At 30.7% G+C, this 9,445-nt stretch overlaps 4 protein-coding genes across 8 annotated transcripts in view; 1 reads left to right on the forward strand and 3 right to left on the reverse strand.

Annotated features, from left to right (window-relative positions):
* sm (heterogeneous nuclear ribonucleoprotein L) overlaps positions 1-1,794 on the reverse strand; it is a 228,295-nt gene extending 226,501 nt beyond the window's left edge. For all 5 annotated transcript variants that reach the window (XM_013323089.1, XM_013323088.1, XM_013323087.1 and 2 more), the window contains exon 1: positions 1,620-1,794. In XM_013323089.1, coding sequence (XP_013178543.1) covers positions 1,620-1,682 — 63 coding nt within the window. In that variant the 5' untranslated portion in view covers positions 1,683-1,794. The remainder of the gene's footprint in view (positions 1-1,619) is intronic.
* A 282-nt stretch (positions 1,795-2,076) lies between these two features.
* On the reverse strand, positions 2,077-3,650 carry Fdx1 (Adrenodoxin-like protein 1, mitochondrial Ferredoxin 1). The gene is made up of 5 exons (XM_013323009.1): positions 3,507-3,650; positions 3,385-3,436; positions 3,196-3,302; positions 2,570-2,710; positions 2,077-2,444 (listed from the first exon to the last, which is right to left on the reverse strand). The coding sequence occupies exons 1-5, from the start codon at positions 3,601-3,603 to the stop codon at positions 2,341-2,343; spliced, it is 501 nt and encodes a 166-aa protein (XP_013178463.1). The 5' UTR covers positions 3,604-3,650; the 3' UTR covers positions 2,077-2,340.
* Positions 3,651-3,944: 294 nt separating this feature from the next.
* Positions 3,945-7,086, forward strand: LOC106125819 (zinc finger protein 845). Its single transcript, XM_013323203.1, has 3 exons — positions 3,945-4,153; positions 4,316-4,578; positions 5,080-7,086. The coding sequence occupies exons 2-3, from the start codon at positions 4,336-4,338 to the stop codon at positions 7,084-7,086; spliced, it is 2,250 nt and encodes a 749-aa protein (XP_013178657.1). The 5' UTR covers positions 3,945-4,153; positions 4,316-4,335.
* Positions 7,087-7,511: 425 nt separating this feature from the next.
* LOC106125711 (probable beta-hexosaminidase fdl) lies at positions 7,512-9,439 on the reverse strand. Its single transcript, XM_013323010.1, has 4 exons — positions 8,200-9,439; positions 7,993-8,093; positions 7,765-7,882; positions 7,512-7,648 (listed from the first exon to the last, which is right to left on the reverse strand). The coding sequence occupies exons 1-4, from the start codon at positions 9,426-9,428 to the stop codon at positions 7,552-7,554; spliced, it is 1,545 nt and encodes a 514-aa protein (XP_013178464.1). The 5' UTR covers positions 9,429-9,439; the 3' UTR covers positions 7,512-7,551.
* Positions 9,440-9,445: the final 6 nt, after the last annotated feature.

Here is a 9,445-nt window from a genome sequence, read left to right on the forward strand (position 1 = left end):
TATCCAAATACATACGGGCATTTCCTCATTGGATTGGTAGACTGATATCACATTAAATATACATCATACATAATGACACTATGCCTGTGAATTTCCACAGTCAAAAAACTTGTATAAAACAATTCTTCATACCACTCTTTGTGATCACAGCGGTATTTCAAGTCACTATTTACTATTTTATTATGGTTTATGTACATTATGTAACATGTTACATACTACTATGGAAAACATGTTACAATAATTTAGTCACAAACAATTCAAGAATTCAAAAAAAAAACATTAAGGTGAAATCTTACAACTTAACAAATAGCAAATTAAGCATAATTAAAATATATTTTTTAAATAACATGTACATATTTTTTTAAACAATAACATAGCAAATGTGTCTCCAAAACAATGTACATATTCTTCCATACTATATTAAATTATTTATTAATGAAAACCGCTAAAAATTACTTAAAACTGTCAACAGTATGGTGCAGAGAAAATTACAATTTTGTACAACAAAAGGCACTTTTAATTTAAACCATTAAACTTTGAATTTAAAATTTCATTTTCTAAACTTTATATTGGATTCTTAATTTAAATACATTTTTCTTAATTAAGAAATATAAATATATAAAAGAATTTAAACCAAATGTAGGTCTGTGGTCTCTGCCTACCCTTGAGTTACAGGCCTGAGTTTTTGTTGTATATCAAATATTGTCTTTTTGAGTTATTCCTAAAATGATTAAACAGACTTTAATTACAGAAAATAGTTTCTTAAGGTAGTTAAACAATTAATATTTTATTTCTAAACAATGCTATGCTTTTGAGATTTAATTATATATTTTCATTTAATGGTCATTTTAAAGCTCTTTGTTTTGTTACCTTTTTAACTAAGTGAATAATAACAAAAATAAGCACTGCATTTTTCATACATTAAGGAACTTAGTATATAGAAAAATAAAGTCACAATCTAAAATACAACACTGGAGCAATATTATCTACAATTGTAATGTACTTTGCCTACACGACGGCGATAGAAAAGATAATCGATACGAAGTAAACATTCAAATAAATTATGTTTTCGTTTTTATCGATATAATCATTTCCATTGTGTAACAAATGAAAACAGGCCAAGGTAAGCATTAGTTTGATGATTTTACGAACACTTTAAACATTTGATCTAGTAAAAATTGTTCACGAAAAATCTTTTGTAGATCACAAGAATTGAAAATTTCGCGCCAGTCACGCTCATCTAATGACCGAGTCGTGTCAATCACAATAATTGACAAACGTTGGCATCTTAGTTATTTTCGAGCTTACCTCGAGGACCGGACTAAAAACTAAACAGCCCAAGCAATACAATAATATTACCAATTTATTTGTCACCTGTCAATATCGTAACCTCAAATTTAAGAGATCAACAATAGAACGTGTAGGTGACAAGAATTCTAACGAACTTTGTAATTTGTTATCTGCTCTTTTAAAGTCATTATACAACTATAAAACTAAATACAACTTTGTATACTTGAGGGTTTTAAAAAGGAAAACATGAAGACAGTTTCCAAACACGGCCATTTTCAATAGAGTGCTTGTAACTATACGTCAGTTTGTAGGTACAAAATGTAACTCACCCTTTCCACGTCCACGTCGGTTCCAGTGCACAGTCTCTTGCCACTATTACCGTTGTAAGCCATGATACACCACAATACAAAACACAAAACACACCGTAACACGTTAAAATAAGACGAGATCGAGTAATCCTTCCTCTAGAACGGTCGCGGCCAGACTGATTGAACGAATGGAATGCAATATCGTGAACGAATGAAGTTGGCAACGCGGCGCGTAATTGTGCATAGACAAGTATTGGAATGAATGAAACCATAAATTTATACAGATAAAATATGACGCAAGATGTTTCCACAAAATAATTTGTGTAAATAATGGTTTATTTTTTTATAAGGTATCTTATTTGTATTATTTCAACATTTTAAATAAAAATTAAAAATAAGAACTTCATAAACTTCTATTTAGATCGTTAATCTACTAATCTCTGAAAAAATGCTAGGGTTTGTAATATAAATAATACTGTTGTTTCTTTTCGATATTTATTTAAATAAAAGATAATTCCTGCCACCTGCTGTATTCTCGAGAACATAAGACAAATCAACAAAAATTCTATGGGAACGCTCCTTTAATAAACAATGCGTTATATTTTAAAATACACTGTATTTTGTTCTTAGATACAACTGGATGCTTAAATAATTATTTTTTACAATTGTTAAGCATATCAATATTTCATTTTTACATCATATTATGCTAAATTTTATACTACACTACATATCTTCATCACAGCTAATGTGGTGCGGGTTTGTGTCCATCTACATAGAAATTCCTTGTTGCTTTTGGTAACCGCAGTTCCATACCTTCTAATTCTTTTGTCAATACAATCTGGCAACCTGCATAAAAAACACATATTGTCTTTGGTTTATTCTAAAGATATTATCCATTTCATTATCTATGTTTTTTATCAATAAATTAATTTTTTTATTGAAATAATTATGTTACTACTAGAACTACAAACCTAATCTAGAATTTTCTTTAAGGAATGGCGCCATATCTAACAAGTCATCCTCTTTCTCTTCAGACATGGGTAATTTGTCAAAATAATCTTGTTGCACATAAACATGACAAGTTGTGCATGCTAGGGACGCCTCACAGGCACCTGTAAGAAATGATTAATTCTGATTATACCATAAACAAGGAGCAAACTTTTATAAAATAGTGGATAGTTGTAATTTGCAACTTAAAAATTAACATCGGACTTTTCATTCATTATGAATGATATCCATGATTGTTAACAATCTATCTTCATATAAGCGTACACAAGATTTTGTTAACCCCACACCTGAACTGGGTTTATTTCCCTCAATTTATTTTAAATTAATTAGGAATGGGTTAACTCAAATATTTATTACCTGGTGGCAACAGTTTCTGACCTCTTGGGAGTCCATTCAGGGTGAGAGTTTATTTAGGGTTTTTTTACTTACCAAATGAGACCAAAACTAGTTAGTAGTTGTAAGTTAAGCCCTTCATAATCGATTTATTATAATGTCCCACCAAAGTTTAACCAATTTAACTTGTGTTTCTGTTATCAAGACTTATCTCCCTAATGTCAATAATAAATTAGTAATAATAATGGAATCATACCTTCCATTTCAACGCCATATCTGTGAGCCAAATAAAGTACATTATCACCAACTTTGCCTCTTACTTTTGTCTTTTTGCCATCTTTGTCAACATATGTGATGTTAACACTGTAATTGAAAGATATCAAAACTTTAAGTACTGAAGTATTTAAAATTACAAAGGTAAATAAATAGATTTGCAAGTACTTACACTTCATCTTCGGACTTTGGATCCTGCCATTCATATTCCCCATGTCTTAAGCCTGCGCCGAGAACAATTTAAGAAAAAAATAAATAGAAAAACATTGGTTTAATGTTAATAGATTATTTTACCTGAAGTCACATGAATTCGTCTCACATTATTAGTTAACGGAGACTTAATAAGTCTTGATGTCTTAATTGCTACATATAATTTAACAGTTCGAAGCATTTTCTTTTTAATTAATTAATATTGTAGCCATAACAATTATTTTTTTAAGCAACTTTATATTTTTTTAGGTTATATTTTTTTTAATTGACAATATAAATTGACATTTAACAATGTTTGACAATGACAATCGCTGTTATCTTACTGTTTTGTTAATTAAGAATTTAGGTTATTGTGTTCAAAACATTAGTGCAAGCAATTAAATTTTTAATGGATTGCAATTTAATTAAATATAAAGAATCAATAGCAGTTTATAGCAAAATCTTGAATTTGAAAAATTGCAACATTGATGTTATTTAAAATAAAAAAATGTTAAAGCAACACCTTGTTATGTCATAAAGAAAAACGTCAATAAATTCGAGTTCCATATTGGACATAAAATATGAAATGATAATTATAATATAAAATTATTGATTATTATAAAGTGCGACACGCGCTGTGATAGCCTTGCCATGATTGGTTTACTCTAGTGTTAGCTTTCATACTTAATTAATATAGTCATAGTATAAATATGTTTTAAATTTCGGTGTTAGGATTTTATAGAGATAAGAATGTAAGTTTTATGACAAAATGACGTGTATTTAGTAATATAGATAATTTGCTTTTTGCTTAATGTTATCATCATGACGTTCCTAATAAGAGCAATAAAAACTACTCGAATTTAAAAAAGTTAAACAAAGGCAAGAAAATAATCTTAGTGAAATAAATATTTCAGATTATTAAAATACAAATAAAATGTCGGAAGTAAATAATGTCAAAGACGTCTCAGTGAAAAGACAGGACCCTACATCTTTTTTGCCAGAGGAGGCAATGTCTTATGAATTGAAACCAAAAAAGAAAAAGAAAAAAAAGAAACATAATCAGGAAGATCCATTTAAAGATTTAGGGGACGTATCTAATTTACCAACAGAAATTACCCTTGACCCTGAGGTTAATATTAAAGTTGAGAATATAGAAGTCGAGTTGGATTTTAATGATGTAAGTTATAATACTATTTATAAATAACCTGATTTTTTATTTCCGAGACTAAAATCTCCATTTAAAACATATTGATGTCATCTCTGTGTTGTCAAAGCTGAAGACATTGATGACTATATGTTTTATATAGAGATTTTGGTGTCAGAAACCCACTATGACTCTATTACAGACAAGAAAAGAATACAAATCAAATGACTACTTTTTCATCAAAATCAGTTCAATTGTTAAGATGCTAAGCCATCACAAAACTCAAATAAATTATTATCCGCTTGTTAGTTGTATAAATTATTTATTAATTTTATATATCTAACCACAATATTATATACCTTTTTGTAACTGTAAACACAATACATAAAAACTCTGAGATTCTAAATACTTATGTCCTGTTTTCCCAGGTGACTAAAAGGTCTCGTCACATCACAGAGTTGTCACATAAAACACACCTTTTCAATATTTATATCAGGCCTAATTTCAATACAACTCAGATTTTCCATTTTTCAGTTTACCAATGACAATGGACTTATGGTTGAAGGTATTCAAAGTGAAGATAGTCAGGAACCAGTGGTAAAATTGGAGCAACAGAACCGTGAAGCTGTAATTCTAACATTTGAGAGTGTTGTCAGTGATAAATCAGTGTTTAATTATAACCAACCAAGTGATACAAACATCGTAGGTCCGAAACACATATGTAAAGTATGTCATCTTGTGTTTCAATCTATAAGAACATTAAAAATGCACCAAAAGAGAAAGCACAAAGTATTCAGACGTTTATTTGAACATGTATGCGAGAATTGTGGTATGTCTTATGACCAGAAAAGTAGTCTGATTGCGCATATAAGGAGGAAACATGGACCGGATTCATTACCTGATGACAGAGAAGAAAGAACTTGTGACATTTGTGCACTGGTCTTCAAAGGTATGACGAGATTACGTATGCATATGCGAAGAAAGCATGGATCTTTCCAAGATTCATTCCAATACGCGTGTAAAGATTGTGGACTTACATATGACAAATATAGGAGTTTAATTGTACATATCCGGAGAAAGCATAATGAGGATAACCAACCCGTACCTGAGCAGTGGTATAATTGTCCATTTTGTCCTAAAGCGTTTACTAAACGTGAAACATACGCAAGGCATGTACAAAGAAAACATCAAGAAGATGAAGACATGGATAATAATGATAGGATTTTATTAAAAAATTCCACAAATGAACAAACCGGTGAAGTTTCTTGTAAAGAGTGCCCTCTAGTGTTTTCCTCGTTAAATTACCTTAAATTACATATGAGAAGAAAACATAATGCTTTAAAAGATAATTTCAGACTCAAATGTAAATTTTGTAATCTATCGTACGATAAAATAGAAAGCTTAAAGCGTCATATTCGAAGGAAACATGATAAGGGATCGTATTGTGAAGTGTGCAATAAACAGTTTGATACTAGAGAATTGTATTTAAACCATACTCATATTAAAATGATAAGGGAATGCTCAATTTGTGGTTTAATATTCGCCTCTAAGGCTGGCTTGGGCAAACATTTACGATGTACCCACAAAATTGATTCACCGAAAATAATATTCTGTCATATATGCAATGAAGGATTCCATGACAAAAGGCAATTGAAGCCACATTTAATGAAAGTGCATTTAAAAGTGTCATATACATGTATACATTGCAGTAAAATATTTAAATGCAAAGAAAGTTATAGACGTCATATATTATTTAAACATCCAGTTAAAAATATTAATCATAATCAGTTGCAAAAATGTGAAAATTGTCCGGAAACATTTACAGATGAACTTGAATTGTCAAAACATGTAAACATATTCCACGGGCAAGAATCAAATATGAATGAAATTGTTGTAAAAAAAGAGGAAGTTGATATAAAAGAATCATTTCAATGCTCAAAATGTTCAGAATCATTTTTAACTTGGGAATTACTAAGGTTACATTTCACACAAAATCATCACGTAGTCAAAGACACTCAGTGTCAAGTTTGCGGTCAAATAGTCAAAGATAACGAACTTCAAAAGCATATAAAAAGCAATCATACAGAAGTAACAATATTGGAATGTAAATATTGTGAATTTAAAACAAAATCAAGAGGAAGTTTAACACAACATTTATTAAGACATAAAAATGCTACTACGCTGAATTGTGAAATGGAAGGTTGTAGATATAAAACATTCTACGAAGTAGCTATGATGAAACACAAACAGAAACATAACGAACAAGGTGTGAAATTACAATGTTCCAAATGTTCGTTTCAAACTATGAATAAATATATATTAAAATATCATGAAGATGCACATTTGACTGGTAAAAAGAAATATGCTTGTGATAAATGTGATTACGCAACAATATTACCAGCAAATTTGGTACAGCACAAATATAAACATTCAACGGAGAAGAAGTTCAAATGTGAGGTATGTCCGTTTGCAACAAAATATAATACATCGTTACGATTTCATGTTAAAAAGAAACATTGTGATCTCCCATCTTTCAGTTAATTGTTTTTATTATTAAATTTGGTGTTTTGAAACATTTGTTTTAATTTTTTTACGTCTATGAAATGTTAAATCAAAAAGCATTAAAAACACTTTCTGTGGCATTATAAATTCACTGCAATATAGCTTTGGGTAAGTAATCTTACAAATATAATAAATGCGAATGCTTGGATGGATGGATGGATGTTTGTTTGAAGGTATCTCCATAACGGCTGAATGAATATCGTTGAAATTCAGCATTCATATAGAATATAGTCTAAAAGAACACATAGGCTAGTAATTATATTTTTTAATTCCGCGCGAAAGAAATCACGGGCGACAGCTAGTTATGAATAACAAGAAAAAACTTTGCTTTCAATTCGTCAACAAATAGTTTTTAATTTGACATTAAAATGAATAAACATATTTTATTACATACAGAAATGTGATATAGAAAATTAGTCGACATATTTTCGGCAGGCGTTAATATTATTTGCGTATTTTAGCTAAACAAGTGCTAGGATTGAAGCTGCACCAAGCAGGCCAAATAGGTTGTGCTCGTATCCCGCGTAGAAGCATGCGCCATCTGGAAAAATGCTTCTTATAAGATGAAGAGAATTTTTGCTATACAAAATCTGACAGGCGCTTTAAAAACTGCAATATAACTATTTTAAAACGATTCAATGAAGCTGTTAACATTACCTTTGCCTGTCTAATCGCATGTAAACATATTTATTAGCGGTAGAATTGGCTATAGTATCCGACCAGAGTCTTTCAGCGACTGCAGCTGCTCGAGGCCATAGCAAACTATCGATATTACCTGCAAAATTATTTCCTTAGCTGTATTTAAGTAATATTTCAGAAAATAACCTACTAATTGAATCTATTATTTTTAAACTAGATGGCGTTGTTTTCAATCTTAAACTGTACCTTCATTGACAAGGTCAGTCCAAAGTGTTGCTTCGCCTCCTTCAGTGCTAAATGATTCAACGTTCCGCCATAACTTCCAGGAATACATTTCCTGCCAAGATCTAAGAAATCAAATGATTCAGTTAGATTTGGAGCATGGTAAGGTTTTTATTATATAAGAAGATAAATAAAATCTTTCGTTTTTTACTTTAACAGCATAAAAATTACCTGTATTTTACACATCTCTGTTTTACAATCTTACAAGATAGATCCCAATTGCTTGAATGTATCACTCTGAATTTACCTAGATAATGTTCTCCGGGATTAGGTTCCCAATCTGTAAGCTGCACTCCCATTCTATCCCAGATCTTAGCTTCCGAGTCCTTCATTAAATGTGACTTATACCATATTATAGGTAACTGAGGTAAATTCCCCTTATTAGCAAGTTTCAAACGATCTAATGCATTGTTCAAAAAACCATCTCTATCACTTATTAGTTCATAGCAATTTGTTATCGAGAACATTCCATCGCTCAGATGAAATACATCATTAACTCCTGTCATTTCTAAAATCTCTGTGTAAATTATTTGTAAAATATCAAACACTGCTTTATCCATTAACAATCTTGTACATAGAATATTCTGACACGTGTAATTATTAGTTTTAAGGGGACATGTGGATTGTGGGAACCACGACCACGCTCTACCGACAGGTCCAGGCGCTGCAACCTCTAAGATTACTCTGATACCTCGTAATGCAGCTTTTCTGACAATACTTTTAACGTCAATTTTAGTATAAATCATTGATCTGTCATACGCTCCATAATCAGATAGATAAGGTAACTTAGTCAAGTATAAAGGAAAACTAGTTTCACTAGAAATTCTCCAATGCAACGTATTCAATTTACAACTCGCCATACCATCTAATGTCCTCATGATATTTGACACAGTTATATAGTTGCGTCCAGTATCTAACATTAACCCTCTGTATTTATAACAAGGTCTGTCTTTTATTGTTATATTTGATAGGGTAATTAAATAACCAGTGACTTGATCTAATAATATCAATTGGCTTGTTGTTTCCAAACCATGTCTCACGCCGCAGAATGAATAGCCTGATATTTTAAACACAACACGATTACCTATCGTATTAATTTGGATTGTATAAGATTCGTCTGTATCCAATCTTAATTTAGGATCCGGATCATTTTCTACTTCTATTTCTATACTTATCTTTCTGATCGGTAGATCCGAATCACTTATGTTCGATTTCTTTCGATCTCTTTCTAATTTGAAGACATTTTTTAAAAACAATTTAAATGCACTTGCTAAATAGTTGTGCACTATTTCAGAGGGTACTGATTGGAATTTGTACTCTAAATTCATAGTACTAAGGGCCATTATTTCTTTACTGTATTGCGTGTAGCCGATAGGATGCGGCCATAGTTGTGGTCCCATACATAAAAGTATGCATC

The sequence above is a fragment of the Papilio xuthus genome, unplaced genomic scaffold (assembly GCF_000836235.2).
Source record: "Papilio xuthus unplaced genomic scaffold, Pxut_1.1 DF825783.1, whole genome shotgun sequence".
NCBI classification, from domain to species: Eukaryota; Metazoa; Arthropoda; class Insecta; order Lepidoptera; family Papilionidae; genus Papilio; species Papilio xuthus.

Coding starts and splice junctions, on each gene's coding strand:
- Fdx1 (XM_013323009.1), bottom strand. CDS start 3,603: ATGCTTCGAACTGTTAAATTATATGTAGCAATTAAGACATCAAGACTT. Junction 3,437..3,506: donor ACGAATTCATGTGACTTCAG/GTAAAATAATCT, acceptor TTCTCGGCGCAG/GCTTAAGACATGGGGAATAT. Junction 2,445..2,569: donor TAAAGAAAATTCTAGATTAG/GTTTGTAGTTCT, acceptor TTTTTTATGCAG/GTTGCCAGATTGTATTGACA.
- LOC106125819 (XM_013323203.1), top strand. CDS start 4,336: ATGTCGGAAGTAAATAATGTCAAAGACGTCTCAGTGAAAAGACAGGAC. Junction 4,579..5,079: donor TCGAGTTGGATTTTAATGAT/GTAAGTTATAAT, acceptor TCCATTTTTCAG/TTTACCAATGACAATGGACT.
- LOC106125711 (XM_013323010.1), bottom strand. CDS start 9,428: ATGGGACCACAACTATGGCCGCATCCTATCGGCTACACGCAATACAGT. Junction 8,094..8,199: donor CAGAGATGTGTAAAATACAG/GTAATTTTTATG, acceptor TTGATTTCTTAG/ATCTTGGCAGGAAATGTATT. Junction 7,883..7,992: donor GACTGACCTTGTCAATGAAG/GTACAGTTTAAG, acceptor ATAATTTTGCAG/GTAATATCGATAGTTTGCTA.